The sequence below is a fragment of the Phocoena phocoena genome, chromosome 2, assembly GCF_963924675.1.
Source record: "Phocoena phocoena chromosome 2, mPhoPho1.1, whole genome shotgun sequence".
NCBI classification, from domain to species: domain Eukaryota; kingdom Metazoa; phylum Chordata; class Mammalia; order Artiodactyla; family Phocoenidae; genus Phocoena; species Phocoena phocoena.
Window position 1 is genome coordinate 91,963,419 of NC_089220.1, and position 19,169 is coordinate 91,982,587.

Consider the following 19,169-nt stretch of genomic DNA (forward strand, 5'->3'; position numbering starts at 1 on the left):
AAAAATATGAAGTTGACATTTCTTTCCAGACATCTGGGATGACAGATATTGTTCTTGACCAAATTCCAAATTATTTTCACTTAATAATTAGACCTACTGTGACATGTTTTGAAGTTGCACATCTCTCTCATACTGGCATTTTATCTGCACTTTTTCTGGTGAAAGCCTTCTTAGTCCTGGTGGTTTATCATTTTCTTCCCTGTCTTGTGGCGTTCACTCAGTCTCTTTTCAGGAAGCCGTCATTCTAGAATCTTAGGGCATGGTCCAGGAAAATATCTCCTGCTGTTCGATATTAGTTATTTACTTCCTATCCTTTGTTATTTTTCAAAGTACCTAGCTTCAGGTGGAAGAAAGTTTCCTAATAAGAACTTCTAAATTAGAAACTGTATACCTCTTCCTACTCATGTAAATTTGTTCCCAATTTGTTTCCATTCAAGTCAGCAGAGGTGAGTTACTATCCATGTATCTAGTGATTTTTGCAGATTATTGCCAAATATCAATTGTAATGACAACAAAAATTATTATCCATTGTATCTGTATAGACATTCACAGTTTTTTAAATTGAAGTATAGTTGCTGTAAAATATTATATATTACAGGTATATAGCATAGTGATTCACAATTTTTAAAGGTTATACTCCATTTATAGTTATTATAAAATATTGGCTATATTTCTCATGTAGTACAATATACCCTTGTAGCTTATTTTATACCTAATAGTTTGTACCTCTTACTCCCCCACCTCTATATTGCCCCTCCTCTTTTCCCTCTCCCCACTGGTAACCATTAGTTTGTTCTCTATATCTGTGACTCTGCTTTTTGTTGTTGTTGTTAAATCTACTAGTTTGTTGTATGTTTTAGATTCTACATATAAGTGATATCATACAGTATTTGTCTTTCTCTGTCTGATTTATTTCACTTAGCATAATGCCCTCCAAGTCCATCCATGTTGCTGCACATGGCAAAATTTCATTCTTTTTTATGGCTGATTAGTATTCCATTTTGTGTGTGTGTGTGTGTGTGTGTGTGTGTGTGCGTTTGTGTATTCTCACATCAGCTTTATCCATTCATCTGTTGATGGACACTTGGGTTGCTTCCATATCTTGACAATTGTAAATAATGCTGCTATGAATATTGGGGTGCTTGTATCTTTTTACATTAGTGTTTTTGGGGTTTTTTGGCCGTCTACCCAGGAGAGGAATTACTGGATCATATGGTAGTTCCACTTTTACTTTTTTGAGGAGTCTCCCTACTGTTTTCCATAGTGACTGCACCAGTTTACATTCCCACCAACAGTGCACAAAGGTTCCCTTTTCTCCACATCCTCACCAACATTTGTTATTTGTGTTCTTTTTAATGATAGCCATTCTGACAGGTGTGAGGTGATATCTCATTGTGGTTTTGATTTGCGTTTCCCTGATGGTTAGCGATGTTGAACATCTTTTCATGTGCCTGTTGGCCATCTGCACTTCCTCTCTGGAAAAATTAGACATTCATAGTTTTAACCGCATGAAACATCAATTGATCATCAGTCATGCGGTAAGTTCCAGATGAAAACATGACAGGGCACCACTCTATGTTAAGGGCAGAGACATTGCATAGTTTTTTAAAAAAAAGTTTGAGGAAGATGATTCCTCTTATTGTCTTTAGGAGGGAATGGGGTAGGAGAGACCACAAGAATGGGCATCCCCTCAGTCCATTAGACCTCTCTAATGTTAGAGAGCCTTTCTTCTGTCAAGGACCACTGATGCAACGTTAAAAAAAAACAGAGACCACCTGCATAGGAAAGCAATATGTTTATTCTTTAATGGGAAACTATAACCTGTTCCAAGAACAAGGGATGTAAAATTCTACTCAATGAACACAAGAAATCACAAGATATATGCTTCATTTCTGTATTTTAGACTTATGGGGGAAGGGGACAGAGAGATGAAGATCAAAAAGGAAAGAGTCATATGGATAAAAATAAAGCGAAATTGAATCTGATAAAGGGGAAAGAGTGACGTGTACACACGGCTTGTTTATGAAGAAGCACATAAACACAAACACAGAGAAACCACAAACAAACTCATGCCTGTGCGCATTCACTTCTCACCCTGGTCCCCAGAGAGCTGCATAAACGCATTTGCAATCATAGGCTTCTGTGAAATAGCAGCATCCTTATTTATCTCTTCAGGCTATCACCAGTTATGTTTGCAGGCACCTTGAGAATAGGGACATCTCATTAGATGTTTGTGAAATTGAAACATTTTTATCTTCCCTAATACTACACTGCATTTTGGAAAGTCTAGGTGTAGTGTAGGTATATTATCTTCAGTACTTGCCATGAGGAAATTAAGAAGAGGGCCACATTTCAAACGAGTCAGAGCTCCCTCACTCCCAGTGCCCCCTCATCCAGTGCCCATGTCACCTTCCTGGTCTGCTCCGGTGCAAGCTGCTCAACAGCAAACTCTGGGCAACATCCTGTGTCGTCTTGTTGGGTCTTTTTCATGGCACATAACACAGCCTCTCACTTGCTTAAACTGTTGTTGTATTTTGGTAAACAACTACTTTTTGACCATATTGTCAAATAAGTGAATACTATAAGAAACCAGAAGCAAATTTTTATTTCCCTGCTCAACAAATACTCGGTTGAGGGCAACTATTCAAGCACCGTGCTACAGACAATGCATTAGCAATCAGTAAGGGCAGATAGTCCTTGCTCTCATTTATTTATCATTTTGTGGGAAGACAACAATAAAGTTATCATTAAAGTGTTCTGATGGAAATATACTACTTATTTCTCAGATAAACACTGATTTCTCCTTTGCTGCTTCTTCATCTTTTTTGTCTCTTACATTTCCCCCCCTGTAATTCAGTTCATAGGAGAAAACAAAGACAAGAACTCATTCCCTTTTATGTTAAAATACCAGGACAGGCCAGCTCTAGGCAAGTGTGACCATTGTTTTCCATAGCCCTTCATTCAGCTCTGACCAAGATTCCTTCCCAACTCCCTGAGCTCCTTTTCAGATGACTTGAGATTGTCTGCTCCTCTCACGTTTTTCAAAAACAAAGTTTTAGGGCAGTTCTGGAAAGTTAATTGGAAAGTATAGTTTCCTCAAGAAAGAGAGGGGAACTTAAAAATGCAGCTCATCCAGCAAGCAACCTCAGGTTCTTCCTTTGCTGATGGGATGGGAGGTGACATTTATTGAGAACCTGCTCTATTCAAGACACTCTATTAGGTTGGGCTATAAAGATGATCTTTGCCCTCATAAAGTAGTGTGTTGATTATTATACTTAGAAGGGAACACACAGTAATCAGTTACTGGAATGTTCTGGGAGAGCCTCATGGAGGAGGGGCATTCGTGCTGACATTGAGATTCGGGGATTACAGAACTAGTCTGGGTACAGTACCAATGCGGAGCCTCCCCTGTTGGACAGGCAGTGATGGAGTGTGGTATTGCAAGCAGGAAGTGACACAAACACACCGTAAGAGGTAGGAAAGGATTGGGCACATTCAGAAGACTCGGTGTGTCCTGGATTGGAATGTGTGTGCCCTCATTTATTGGAGAATGAAAAAATAATCAGCGTTTGACGCAATGAAATATTGGGGAACACCCCAACAAAACGGTGATTTGGGAAGTTTATTATGGCAGCTGTATACATGTTGATAGGAGGTGAGAGGGAGACCCGTGAGAAGGTAGAGTATTTGTTCAGACCTGGGATGATAAGAATCTGAACTAGGAAGGTAGAGTATAGAATGCAAAGGAAGGGAGCGATGGACTCTGTCTCGTCATTTGAGTGGCCCAGGGGTTAACAGGAGCTTACTATATTGCCAGAGAGTAGAATGCAGGTGACGGTGACCACAGCAGAGTGAAGCAGATAGAGGAGTAGAATTTATTATGACGCAGACAGTGCTGGCTCTCGCTGCTCCTGGAAATCTGAGAAAGTGAAGCTGTAAACGTGCGGGCGCTGTTACTGTGTACAGACAAGATGGCATTATGCTGTGGATTTGAAAATATTCACAAGTGCCTCTTGGAATGTAGTTTTCCGTGGATTAATGCGGTTTGTGTTGAAAGTGCATATATATTTTTTTCATCAGTGGTTTTGCTTTTTAAAAGCAGGTAGTTAAAGCTTTTTTCCCCCTTAAATGTAAAATGCTAATTTAATTTAGTCTTTGCAGCATGGGAATGGGACATTAATGTGGCTGAAAACAGCAGTTTATTTTTTGTGGGTTTCACCATTTCAGAAACTTCACATTTATGAAAAATATTATTACCAGGAAAATAAATTTGAAACCATAGTCCAACTTCCATGAGGATTGTATAGTGGTTTTCCATTCTACTGCTTAAATACTCCAAAGATTCTATGCCTCAGAGCTGGGACTTACTACTGTGCTGCATAGGAAAACAGAGGGCTCTGGAGTGGATTCTGAAGTGGTCTCCCCCCCCCCCCCCAACCTCTGGACGGCTGTCCTTGGAAACCAGCTCTTGGTTTAGCCCAGTGGAGCTTTGTGTTTGGAGAGAAATTGGCCAGTAGCATGCAGCTCCATGACTGTGCAAAGATGGCTAAAACCACAACTGCTTTTAGCCCCCCACCCAAACAGTGGGAAAGTATTTTGTTTTGATTAATTATCCTGAGATGAAGTCTCTATCCAAGTTAAGTCTGATTCCCTAAATATTTATCACTTTTTAGCTAGAAAACCAGTGCTCTGCGTTCTTCCATCGCCACACAGTCTTTACGCAGTTTGGCGCTGCGAGGCTACATGAAGGAACTCACTGTATTGAGAATGAGGGAGATGATGGTCCAGCTCTACTTTGCACTCCTCAGACCAACTGGGGTAACCACTTTTAAGAAGGGCATACACAGACTAACGTGTGTTCAGAGAAATAATCAGTGAAGGAGAGTTGAAATCCAATCATGTGAGAGAAACTGGGGGGCTGGTCTGAAGAAAAGACTTAAATGCTAACAGAGCTGTGATATTTCACTCCTGCTGGGGCAGATGCCATAGTTTAACTACTTGGCATCCAGGCCCCTTTCCTGGGGAAATCTGCTGCTGTAGGCACACTGGTGAGAGAGAGGTCTTGCCTCCTATGGTGGAAACTGAGGGGTCAGATTTGCCTCTCACAGGTCACTTGTCACCGGAGTGTGAGCAAGGGTCCTCAGTTCATCCTGTGTCCTGGCACATGCTTAGGTCTCGGGCTTTGAGTCTAATAGCCACAGGGTTCATTGACAAAGTATCTAGAGTCCATTGTCATATCCAGACTTGCGGAGAGACTTCGGCAATGGTCCCCACTGCCTGTTTCCCCTGGCGTCTGACCCATCCCCACCTGAGTTCTCAAGTTCTAATAGAGATTAGGAATCTGTAATCTTAATAGATTTTGTGAGCTCCCTAATAACTTTAAAATTAATTCCTTTTGATTTAGTTAGTTCATGTAGGTTTCTGTTGTTTACAAACAATAATCCTGACTATATAGTTGCTAAAGACCCAGTAGTGTTTTCTTGTTTCCAGCTGGAATTCTTAACCTGAATCAAAGGATTGTGTTATAGAATCTGTATGTTTTACTATGTGTAGAATTTCAGATATTTATGCATTCAGATGGGGGAGAAGGTCCATAGCTTTTATTTGATTCTCAAAAGGTTCTATAACCCTGAAAAGGCCAAGAACCACTTATGTACAGGATACAGTGTAAACACCTTACTTAGCATAATATAAAGCCCTTGTGATCTGACCTCTGCCTACTGCTTCCATTTTTCTCTTTCACTGTGTTTCTTGTTGCTTCTGGTCTTCATCCTCTTTCTATGCTCCAATCAGATCCAAGTACTATGGATTCTCTAAAAGCACTTCATGGTTTTTAATCTCCATGTCTTTGTTCATGAAGTTCCTTCTGTCTTAAATTCCCATTCTTTTTCTTTGTTTCTCACCCTAGCTTTTAGTTGGTTTGCTGGACACCTACTCATCTTTTAGACTTGGCTGGTTTCACCTTTTCACGGGAGGACTGTGAAGGTCATGATCACTATTCCGCATCCCCTCGGGCCGACCTGCTTTCAGTGTTGCCAGCAGCCCCTGTCAAGCTAGCAGCTGGCACGAGGGTCTCTTTGCTGTTCTGGGCATTCTCCAAAGTCACTGAAGGTAGCCGTGCTGTCCAGGCACATCTTTGTGGAGAAGTTAACCCCTCTGGGGACAACATGGGAGTGTCCGTGGATAAATGCCCCAGCCTTCCCATCCACAGGTGGGCCAATTCTGGGACACATACTACATGGTTCTTTGGAGAGGCCCCCAAGCTATTAGTCCGTGGTTGTTCAGTGGTGACCTGCATATTAAGCACCTTTTATTTGCTTTTCTTCTTTCCTGTCTCACTTGCCTTATTCTTGTCCTGCTGCTTCCTGGATTTCTACTACCTGCACCCAAGTTTTTTGTCTCAGCTTCTGCTTCAAGATCAGGACACCCTCTTGACTTTGTGCCTCTACTTTAGCTGTGAGGAGCTGCCTTACCACCTGTTACCCTTTATTGTTCATATCTAACAATTTCTCTCTATGAGACTATTACTTCTTTTTTTTTTTTTTGTGGTACGCGGGCCTCTCACTGTTGTGGCCTCTCCCGTTGCGGAGCACAGGCTCCGGACGCACAGGCTCGGCGGCCATGGCTCACGGGCCCAGCCGCTCCGCAGCATGTGGGATCTTCCCGGACCGGGGCACGAACCCGTGTCCCCTGCTTCGGCAGGTGGCCTCTCAACCACTGCGCCACCAGGGAAGCCCTATTACTTCTTTTTTATTAAAAATTTATTTTATTTTTTATTGTGGTAAGAACACTTGATACGAAATCTATCCTCATAACAAATTTTAAGTGTACAATACATTATTGTTAACTATAGGTAAATGTACAGTAAGTCTCTAGAGCTCATTCATCTTACTTAGGTGAAACTTTTTGTCTGTTGATAAATAACTCTCCACTTTTTGCTCCCCTAGTCTCTGGTAACCACCATTCTGGCCTTCGATTTTATGAATGTGATGATTCTATCTACCTCATATAGATGGAATCATGCAATAGTTGTTTTCCTGTGTCTGGCTTATTTCACTTAGCATAATGTCCTCAAGAGGTCCATCCGTGTTGTTGCATATTGCAGAATTTCTTTCATGTTTAAGGCTTAATAATATTCTATAATAATAATAATAATGTATATATCATTCTTTCAATCCATTCATTCATTGATGGACATTTAGCTTGCTTCCACAGCTTAGCTATTGTGAATAGAGCTGCAGTGAACATGGAAGTGGTAATAACTCTTTGAGATCCCGATTTCAATACTTTTGGATATACCCAGAAGTGAGATTGCTGGATCATAAGGTAGTTCTATCTTTAATTTTTTGAGGAACCTTTGTACTGTTTTTCATAGAGGCTGCACCAGTTTGCATTCCCAAAAACGACGTGCAAGGGTACCAGTTTCTCCACATCCTCACCAACACTTGTCTTTTGTTAGACCTGCTTCTTTTTTTTTTTTAAGATTTATTTTTATTATTTATTTATTTATTTTATTTTTATTTTTGGCTGTGTCAGGTTTTAGTTGCGGCACGTGGGATCTTCGTTGAGGCATGCGGGATCTTTCGTTGCAGCGCGGGGGCTCTTTGTTGATGCGCACGGGCTTCTCTCTAGTTGTGGCATGCAGGTCTCAGAGCACGTGGGCTCTGTAGTTTGCAGCACGCCAGCTCTCTAGTTGAGGCGCACGAGCTCAGTAGCGGGCTTAGTTGCCCCGCGGCATGCGGGATCTTAGTCCCCTGACCAGGGATCAAACCTGCGCCCCCTGCATTGTAAGGTGGATTCTTTACCACTGGACCACCAGGGAAGTCCCCTGGACTTACTTCTTGAGAGTAAAGAGCTTATCTTTTTCGTTGTTTTTCCCTCAGTATTAAAACCGGCACAAAGTGGATCCTCATCCATGTGTAAAAAACATAAGGCATGAGAGCTTTCTTCAGATCTCTCAAGGGCTGTCAAGTGTTTACAAATGTCTGGGGAGCAGAACTAAGTCCAAAGAGTAGAATTTACAAGAAAATGGACATTTGTTCCATATGGAACTGTCAATGCACCTAAGGGAGGGGAGACTCATTAGTAACAGTAACAGTGGCCCATTATGGCACGATGACTCACTTGGTTTGTCCACTCTTCTCTCTCTAGCCAAGAATTCCTGTAATAGACAGTTTTGTGGAAAAAGAGTCCCACACACAGATGCCTAGAGGGACCAGGCAGACATGTAAACTAATGAGGCAGTCTAGCCATCAGATAATTGGGAATGGTGGGGACTGCATGGAAATGAAGTGCATGCCCTGTCTAAATGGCTAGCTGCTCCTCAGCTCCAGCCAACAGCTGTTGTGCAAGAATGTAGGTTCAGTACTGCCAGGCCTTTCAGCTTTTCAAGGGAAAGCAGAAATCCAGATTCTTATGAAAAATTTCCCAGTTAAAAAAACAGTGTGTGGGTCAAGAAAGCATCACTGTGCCTATGTTTTCCTCTAAGAGTTTTATAGTGTCTGGCCTTACATTTAGATCTTAAATCCATTTTGAGTTTACTCTTGTGTATGGTGTTAGGGAGTGTTCTAATTTCATTCTTTTACATGTAGCTGTCCAGTTTTCCCAGCACCACTTATTGAAGAGGCAGAATACTCTATGACATAAATCACAGCAAGATCCTTTTTGACTCACCTCCTAGAGAAATGGAAATAAAAACAAAAATAAACAAATGGGACCTAATGAAACTTAAAAGCTTTTGCACAGCAAAGGAAACTACAAACAAGACGAAAAGACAACCCTCAGAATGGGAGAAAATATTTGCAAACAAATCAATGGACAAAGGATTAATCTCCAATATATATAAACAGCTCATGCAGCTCAATAGTAAAAGAACAACCCAATCCAAAAATGGGCAGAAGACCTAAATAGACATTTCTCCAAAGAAGACATACAGATGGCCAAGAAGCACATGAAAACCTGCTCAACATCACTAATTATTAGAGAAATGCAAATCAAAACTACAATGAGGTATCACCTCACACCTGTTAGAATGAGCATCATCAGAAAATCTACAAACAATAAATACTAGAGAGGGTGTGGAAAAAAGGGAACCCTCTTGCACTGTTGGTGGGGATGTAAATTGATACAGCCAGTATGGAGGTTCCTTAAAAAACTAAAAATAGAACTACCATACGATCCAGTAATCCATTACTGGGCATATACCCTGAGAAAACCATAATTCAAAAAGACACATGTACCCCAATGTTCATTGCAGCTCTATTTACAATAGCCAGGACATGGAAGCAACCTAAGTGTCCATCGACAGATGAATGGATAAAGAAGATGTGGCACATATATATACAATGGAATATTACTCAGCCATAAAAAGAAACGAAATTGAGTTATTTGTAGCGAGGTGGATGGACCTACAGTCTGTCATACAGAGTGAAGTAAGTCAGAAAGAGAAAAGCAAATACTGTATGCTTTTATGGAATAAAAGCATATATGGAATCGAAAAAAAATAAAGTGGCTCTGAAGAACCTAGGGGCAGGACAGGAATAAAGATGCAGATGCAGAGAATAAACTTGAGGACACGGGGAGGGTGAAGGGTAAGCTGGAACGAAGTGAGAGAGTGGCGTGGACAAATATACACTACCAAATGTAAAATAGATAGCTAGTGGGAAGCAGCTGCATAGCACAGCGCGATCAGCTTGCTGCTTTGTGATCACCTAGAGGGGTGGTATAGGGAGGGTGGGCGGGAGACGCAAGAGGGAGGCGATATGGGGATATATGTATATGTATAGCTGATTCGCTTTGTTATAAAGCAGAAACTAACACACCATTGTAAAGCAGTTATACTCCAATAAAGATGTTAAAAAAAAAAAAAAAGAAAGCATCACTGTGGTTGGGTAGGGACCACAGGTTGTGAGTTTGCAACCTTTGTGTGACAAGTGTAGCAGAGGATGTTAAAGCCTCAGATGTGAGGACAGCCTCCTCAAGAGGCTGCCCCCCGTTCTGGTCAGTTTGCCCCCTTCAGCCCATCAACAGGCTCTGCCTGTTCTCTGCTTGGGCCTTTGGCCATCCTGTCCTCACAGCAAGGAAGCTCTGTAGCTCAGGCGCTTCTCCTGTGACACTTCCCACTACAGCTCTTCCCTCACCAAACCCTGTCTTCTTGGTGCGCCTCTAGCATTTACAGCCCCTGGATATCTGCTGTGGTTGGTCACTCTCCAGTGGTCTCATAGGCTGTCTTATTTGTTTAACTGAGCTGTAAGTTACTCATAGCAAGGGCTTCTATTTCACAGGTCTTTCCTGTCATTTGGAGCATGGAGTGGGGCACACGGCCAGGCCTCACTAAGAGCTACTTGGTTGACTGTCGTTGGATGGTCATCTTACTCAGTGCTTCTGGCATCGCTCTTAGTAGAAGATGAGGTAATAAAGGGGAGGCTACTAGCTCTTGAGTGCAGAATGTAAAATTAAATCAGTGAAAAAATTAAATCAGTGGGGCTCTTTCAGAGATTGAATGAGCATGTCCTCCATCTACTGCTGACCTGGTGCTCTCAGAGCTTTTATGAGGAAAACGGTGCCCAGTGTGTTTCTTCTGTCACAGGCTTTTTCTCATCCTTTCCCACTAAAGATATAACAAGATAACCAATTATTTGTGCCCTGGTTTAGATTCCTTGATTAGAGATGGCCTCTGATCATAAGCTACATAGCCATCTTTTTATGGTAGAAGTAAGTAGGCACAATTTTGCTACAACAATTGTCTAAAAGAAAAAAAAACTTCTATTTTAACTGGTTATGATGATCTATTTTCTATTCCTTCCCTTTTATTTGAAACACATTTTGGTTGTTTTAGAACTCTCTTTTCTCCCACATGTGTGAAACAAAATACAGGATAAACGATTCTCAGTCATCTGTGACATCGGGCATTAGGTATACTTTGGACACTGGAGTTTACCAGTTATCTCCAAACCTTCTTTTAGGAAATTTCCCCCACTTTTTGGTGAAGGTGCTAGTAAGCAATAACTGCCAAATTAGTAGGTCTTCCTCATATTCCCTATTGTTGATTTTTCCGTGTTTTGGTGCAGTTTTGTACAAAGACTAGGAACTGAACCATTCTTTCAATAAACATTTATTGAGACCCTCCTGTGGTGCCAGACCCTATTTTAGCTGCTAAAGATACAAAAGTGAAGAGATTAGACAAGGCCCTTGTTCTCCTGAAGCTGAACTTCTAGTGGTGAGAGATAACCACAGACCATTGAACAAATGAACACACAAGAAAATTGGATGGCGTTTGGGAGAATAAAACAGGATGGAAAGAACGTGTTTGTGAGGGAGTTACTCTAGACTGGAGTTGAGGGCAAGTCTTCTTGAAGCTGTGACAGCTGAGACTTGAATGACAAGGAGGGTCCAGCTAGGCCAAGATGGGGGGGAAGAGCATTCCAGGCTAACAAAACAGCTGTGGCAGTGGGCCTCAGGCAGGAGCCTGTGTGGTGTACTGGAGGTTCAGCAAGGAAGTCAGAGGGAAAGGAAAGTTTAGAGCTAGCAAATAAATAATTATTCAAGTGAATTTATTGTACAGCTGTTGCAGTTTAAGTGTTTATGGCTGTGATCATTGAGATCTCAGAATCTCTGTCATGACTTTACCATTAGATTCAGAAATTACCTAAGATTCATGGAGGAGAAAGTCATTGTTTCAAAATCCATGTGATATATCCTGCTTTGAAGCCTCAGATTTCCCATGGATGGGATAGGACACTAGCAGTATTTTAGGAAAATGGCACCTGGTGTTATATTCTTTTTTTTTTTTTTTTTTTTTATTTTTGGTTGCGTTGGGTTTTCGTTGCTGTGCTCGGGCTTCCTCTTGTTGCAGTGAACCGGTTTCTTATTGCAGTGGCTTCTCTTTGTTGTGGAGCATGGGCTCTAGGCGTGCGGGCTTCAGTAGTTGTGGCACACAGACTTAGTAGTTGTGGCTCATGGGTTCAGTAGTTGTGGCTCGTGGGCTCTAGAGTGCAGGCTCAGTAGTTGTGGCGCACGGGCTTAGTTGCTCCACGGCATGTGGGATCTTCCCGTACCAGGGCTCGAACCTGTGTCCCCTGCATTGGCAGGCGCATTCTTAACCACTGCGCCACCAGGGAAGTCCTGGTGTTATATTCTTAAACTGAATCTGCTTTGGAAGTAGTCATGCAGCAATGAGCATTCATGCAGTAAGAAACAATTCCTTTATCCTTTAATATAATAATTGCTGTCAAGGATTATAAGAGTTTATAGAGAGATGGAGCATCCATTTTAAAGTTAACTGGATAGGGAAGAAAGCTTTGTCCATAGACAAAGTTTCAGATTTTCTTGGACTTTTTGGTATCTGCACAACAGAGACCTGTTGAGTTGCCAGCATATAACAGGCCAGAACCCTGGATCCAGAGAGCATTTGTGATGACCAGACAACGCAGAGCTGGTTTCCCTCCTAAAGGGTGGTCTCCAAATTTGTTGTAGCCTTTGTCAAGATTTTTATATCACAATTGAAAACAGATGCCCTTTCTGCCCTTTCCTGTGTCGTCTGAGTTAACTACCGTTCAGTGGGTGTGAGCAATGGCAATCTCTCACACATCTTCAGAACGCCCAGGAAGAGTCCTCACTAGACGTTTCTCTCCTGCAGTCTTGCTGTGAAACACTCTGCAACAGAGAGTAGCCACAAGGAGGTGCCAGGTTTGTGAGGTTCTGGTCATCTGCTCAGTGTGTTCTGAATGTTTCTCGTCACAAATCAAAACACCAGTCCTAAGACTTAATATGAAAACACACATCTCTCTGAACAGTTTCTATTTGAGAATATTTAATCCTAAAGGAAAATATTTAATCTTAAAGGACTATGTAATCCTGAGGAAAACCAAAGCATACTGTTGCTTATGGACTATACTGAATTTTATTACAGGATGTGGCCCTAAAATATTCTTGTATTTTATATATATGACATTGACAATCCAGAGTATCAAAAATCACTGTAAATTCTTGATGAAAAGAGACTTATTAGACATAAGACTGAATATAATGTGTGGACTTTGCTTGGATTCTGCTGTAAACTGACTGAAATTTAAACTGGGAAAATTTAAATATGGACTGAATATGAGACTATATTAAGGAATCATTGGTAATTTTGTTAGATGTGATAATGATATGGGGGTTATGTAAGAAAATATCCTTATTTTATAGAGTTGCACACTGAAATATGTAGAGAGCAAATGTCACATCTATAATTTATTTTAAAACACCAGCAAAATATCAATTGAAGCAAATATGGCAAAAAGTGATTAACTGTTCAGTCTAGGTGATGGGCTTGTGGAATTTGCTATTGTACCTTCTCTACTGTCCTGTATATTTGAGAAATTTTATAATTCAAAGTTTAAAAAAAGTCTTTGCAAACTGGGACACAGCACAGTGGTTTGTCAGCTAAATAGCACTATTTTGTGATCTTAGTGGATGTCACTTACTTTATCGTGCCCTTTTGTGCTGCAGCCATATATATCAGTGGACCTGGAAACTAGATGATTTTTTCATAAATGGGACATTACAGTAGAAATGAACCAATACTCTCTTTTTATACCCCCCACCCCGCCCCCATGCTCTGATTTTGTAACTTGGCCCTTGATTAGGGGAGGTGACGTAGTTCAAAAGTAAAACTGAAACATATGGAATCCTAAAGCTAGAATTTTAAACATTTTGTTTCAACCTCAATTTTTAGAAAGAACAATTTTAAACTACAGTTACCGAAGTCATTTTACTTCCTTTCAAAATGTGTATTCTATAAACTGGATTATATTAACATGTATAAAATTATTGGCACTGTCTCATGGTTTCACGGAGCATAAAGTTTAAATGGAACCTTCAGAAAGAGGTAAAATTTTGACAGGGAGAGAAAGGGCAAGAAACTATTTCTGTATGGATTAATGAGTATACCCAGGAGCAGGGAGTGTTTGGGTAACTACACATAGGCCATTTTGGCTGAAGGGAAGAGATCCTATTGGGACCGAGCTTGTTGCGTGCAGGAATTTGGATTGTAGTAAACACTGGGGAAGCAGGAAGTGTTCTGGGTAGTAACATGTGTCAAGCTGTGTGTTAGGAGCTCAATCCGATGGCACCAACCTCAAGGTAGGTTGCAGGAATGAGAGATTAAGACAGGAATATAAGTTTGGAGATCACTGCAGGGTAGTTCAAGTAGGAAAGGGAATAATAGTGTAAATTTGGGTAATGACAGTGGGACTAGAAGGGAGGGGTGATTACAAGACACATTGTGAAAGAAGAAACGATTAGAATTGATGACTAAATTTAGGTCCTGTTTGAACTAGAATAGGATGATTCACATGAACTTGTATCATTTCATTGATGCAAGTTGTTAACCGTGAGTTTAATATATCTTATATGACTCAGTTGAGAAACCTTGAAAGAAAAATTTAATTCTTTATTAACTTGTAGGAAAGTTAGCCCCACCCTTATAATTACTAAACTTTTACACAAATGCTAAGAATGGCTATTCCCCTCCTCTAACCTTGGCTGCCTTTTTATCCATCTCCAAGAGTTAGGAGGGTGGTGCTGTGGAGGGGAAAAAAATGTAACCTGAAACTTTAATATAATTTATTGGTTCATAAGTGGAACGTAAAAGCACTTCTGAAAAAGTAGTAATAGTCTAGGGGAGAGGAACCTGTAGGCAGACCCTGGAGGAGAGAGTCATGTAGAAAAGTCTACCTTGAAAGTTTTAGTGTCCTTCGGTGGGGGAAGAGAGCCAGCTCCAGGCAGCTCTGCAAGGAGGAAGCTGGGGAAAAAATCCTAGTACCACCTTAAGAGTGGTCCTATGACCACTCTTGTCGAATGGATCGGAAAAAATCCTTCTGGTTCATTCGACAAGAGTGGTGCCAATATATGGGATTGCTGAGAGCAGGTTTGTAATGACTGTCGCCCCTCAGAATGACATTTGTCCTCATGGTAGCATGTAGCCTATAAATGCAGTGGCTATAACTGTAAGTAGCAAAATAATCCCGATGTTTCATGTTTCTAGAAAGGCACAGGATCCGTAATATAGGCCACACCCTACGTGAATGTAAAGGCAGATAAAGAATATGGAAGCTCTGTTTGCATGTATACATTGAGTGATTCATCCATAATTAACGTCTCGACACATGTGTGCTGCCATGAGAAAGCAGTTGCTGTGTCTGGTGTGTAGTGTATTGCTAGGAATAAGCCTGTTAGGATTTGTAGGATCAAGCAAATGCCTGGTAGAGAGCCAAAATTTCATCATGATGAAATGTTTGATGGGGTTGAGAGGTTAATAAATGCATTGCTGATGATTTCTATTAGCGGGTGTGTTTTTTGGATGTTGGTCATTGGTGTTCTTATAGTTGAATGACAACGATGATTGTTCATGTCATTAGTCATGGTTGGAGTCCATGTGTGAATGATGACATATATTGTATTTATTTTAAGTGTTATTTTTGTGATCAGTTTTGTGGGGATCTCTTCAAAACCTTCACCTATTTATGGGGTTTTGGGTTGATTGTGAGTGGTGGTGTTGGGTGTAGGATTGTGTAGAATTTTGGTGGTTCATTTTTAGGTTTGATGTGTCTTTGATTTATTTAGGGGGGATATTAGTTGTGTTTGGCTCTACAACGGCTATGGCCACTGAGCAGTATCCTGAGGTTTGGGTTTCTAATAAGATTGTTTTCAGGGTTGATAATAGAGTTTTTGATGGTATTATATATTTTAAAGGATGAGGAGGTGGAAGTTGTGTTTAAGTTCAATGGGTTGGGAGACCGAGTGACTCTGGTGACTCTGGCTTTTTTAGTGAGGAGGCTATGGGGATTGCGGTGTTATGTAGCTATGGTACCTGGTTGGTGATTGTTACTGGCTGGTCGCTGTTTATTGGTGTTGTGGTTGTTATGAAGATCACTCGTGGTAATTAAAAGCATGCTAAGGGTGAGAGTAATAAGGAATGATAGGAAGTATAGTTTGATAAGGCCTTTTGGGCTTGAGATTAGCATGGAGAACTTTAGTTGAATGTGGTTTTTGGTAAAATGTTTTCTAGTCAGATTAAGTCCAAGAAGGAGGATGCTGATTTTTGGCTTATAGATAGGTTTAGGTAAGGAGGCAGACGATGCATGATGGTGGGGAAATATCCTAAGAGACTAGAGAATTTAAGGGTATTTGAGGGGTAGATAAATTTTAAGTTTTGTGTGTTAAGGTTAATTTCAAGTGCCAATACACAGCCCAGGATGGTTATTGCAAGGGCAGTTAGTTTTAGGTGTAGGGGTACAGTTATTAGGGGGACTGTTGTTGGGGGGATGTTGTTGGAGATAATGAATCCGGCAAAGACACTTCCAATTAGCAGGTGTTTGATGGAGTTAATTAGGAAGGGGTTGTTTTCACTGATGGAGGTTAAGGGAGAGAAGCGAGGTTGTCCTAGTAGTGCGAAGAAGATAATGTGGGTACTATAGACAGGGAGGGAGGTGGCAATTAGAGGTATTAATAGGGCTCAGGCATTGGTATAAGATGTGTTAGTGGCTTCAATGATCAGGTCTTTACAATAGAAGCCGGTGAGGAAAGGCATTCCTGTCAGTGCCAGACATCCGATAATAAGGGCTGTTGTGGTGAAGGGTAAGGGCTTGAATAGGCCCCCTATTTTTCGAATTATCTTGTTCGTCATTCAGGCTGTGAATAGTGGACCCGGAGCATGTGAATAGTATGGCCTTAAAAAAAGCATGTGTGCAGATACGTGTAAGAATGCTAGACAGGGTTGGTTGATGCGATTGGCTTGAAGTGGAGAAAGCGACAATTTCTTTAATGTCATTTTTGGGTGACAGTGCATATTGCTGTGAATAGGGTGGCAAGGGCTCCTAATCATAGCGCTATTGCTTGAATATGTTTGTTGTTTTCTGTTAAAGGGTAAAATTGAATAAGTAGGAAGACTCCTGCACAACTATTGTGCCTGAGTGGAGTAAGGCTGATACGGGGGTCGGGGGAGTCAGGGGTGAAGTCCAAATTAGGCTGATTTTCTGGCTGTGGCTAATACGAGTCCTATAAGGGGGAGGTTTGAGGGATTTAAGTCAAGTATAAAAATCTGTTGTAGGTCTCATGTGTTTGAGTTAAACAGGAATCATGCTATTGATATAATGAACTGTGTTTGCGTCTGCTCGCGCATATCACCACCCAGTGAGCAGGAAGGACATAATTCCCTCCCATCTCTTGCTGATCTTCTCCCTTTCTCCAATCTAGAGGCAAGGGAACCCACTGGTGTAATCCATCCAGGTCAGCCTTCTGGGGCAGACAGCCCCAGATGTCTGGGGATGCAAACAGAAGGCAATGGTCACAGTTATCCTTTTTCCAAAATACAGCAATATGAGGGGAATTCTTGGAGGAAGTTCTTCATAGAATCATAAAATGTTAGCGCAGGAAGGATCCTGAGAAATAGTTTTCAGCCTCATTTTGGAGCTCTATAGAAGTAGCAACTTGGGTACAGCGAGTTGTCACACAGATGAGAACAAATGACAGACCTTTAGATTCTCAGCCCAGGCTCTTTCCAGCAAGCCAGGTTGCTTAGCTTCCATTTATTTTCCAAATTTTTTCCAGACCCACTGCACCAGCTCAGCCACTGTTCAGCACGGTTGAAAATGAATGGTAAGGAGGTCTCAGTTGTTATTCAAGGGAATACATAAGCACTATAGACACAGCCGTTGCAGTAGGACATGTTTCTGTAACTGAAGTTAGAGTCATTGTAGATAATCTGTAAAGTACAGGAATATGTCAAGGAGAAAATAAAATCACCCACAATGTACCACAGAGATATGAGGACTGTTAACATTTTGGTGCCTTCTTATAATTTTTAAAAATTAAAATACATACACATAGTTTTATATCTTGTTTTTTCACTTAATAATGAACAGTTTTCCATGTATTAAATTATCTTAGAATCTGTGTTTTAGTAGCAATATTTGTAATAGAGGTAGCATAATTTAAAAAATATTTTCTGTTATTAGACATTTGAATTGATTATTTTCTGCTATGATAATGCTACGCTATATACACATATATAAATAATTGTGCTTTTTTACACACACACATATATAAGTAACTGTGCTTAGCTATAGGAAACATTTTAATAAATAAAGTTGCTAGCATAAGCATTTTTAGTGGTTCTTTCTGGTGGATCACAGTGGAAAGAACATGGCTCTGGGGTCAGACGTCCTGACGTGTTCTGCTTCTGCCACTTTCAGATGTGTGAACTTAAAGTAAAATGGACTTGAAAAGAGACCAGTTTAGACTATAAAGAATTCTTTCAGTGAAAGAAAGACCTATTTAAAGTCCAAGGTACTGATAATAAAGACAGAAATGGACGTTCTCAATAACTGTATTTTTCTTTTCACTGAATTGTTCAGTAACTATTTCTTTTTTAAAAAAATTTCTTTCCTTCCTTCCTTCCTTCCTTCCTTCCTCCCTCCCTCCCTTACTTTCTTTCTTTCTTTCTTTTTGGCCAGTAACTATCACTAACCTTGTTCACCATCCCCTTCCTTCCTAAGTGCTCACCTTCAAACTCTACCAGCGGGCAAAGCACGTGTATAGCGAGGCTGCGAGAGTGCTCCAGTTTAAGAAGATATGTGAAGAAGCACCTGACAACACGGTCCAGCTGCTGGGGGAGTTAATGAACCAGAGCCACATGAGCTGCCGGGACATGTACGAGTGTAGCTGCCCTGAGCTGGACCAGCTGGTGGACATCTGTCGGTGAGGCTGAAAGAGCAGTGTGGCAGGGGCTGCAGGATGCTGCCCAAGGAAATTGTTTAAATTAATGGGAAAAAAGCAGCATTTTTGTAATCTTCTAAGTGAAGGAAGATCCTTTCCCACTTCCTGTAAGAGGGGTGGTCTGTGACATAGAGCTAGACTTGTTCCCTCCTAAAAATCTGTAGGATGAAAGATTGGAGACTTGACTCCATAGCTTTACGAAGCTCCAGGTTTGGAGTCAGTTCTTCACAACATCATAAAAAGGACTTTTCTGTCTCTGGATGATTAAGTGTTTCAGGGAGATTTGCTCAGACACAGACCCTGTCGTTACTTTCTTCTCATGATATTTTAAGCAGTGTTTCCCACTACACTGCAGCTCTACCAGCATCTCCTGTTTGGTGTCCTAAGTTTAATACTTTTATTCAAAAGAG

At 41.0% G+C, this 19,169-nt stretch overlaps 1 protein-coding gene across 3 annotated transcripts in view; it reads left to right on the forward strand.

The window, feature by feature from the left end:
- Positions 1-19,169, forward strand: part of GALK2 (galactokinase 2) — a 144,269-nt gene that overhangs the window by 110,833 nt on the left and 14,267 nt on the right. For all 3 annotated transcript variants that reach the window (XM_065871205.1, XM_065871206.1, XM_065871204.1), the window contains one exon: positions 18,540-18,741. In XM_065871205.1, the coding sequence (XP_065727277.1) occupies positions 18,540-18,741 (202 nt within the window). The remainder of the gene's footprint in view (positions 1-18,539; positions 18,742-19,169) is intronic.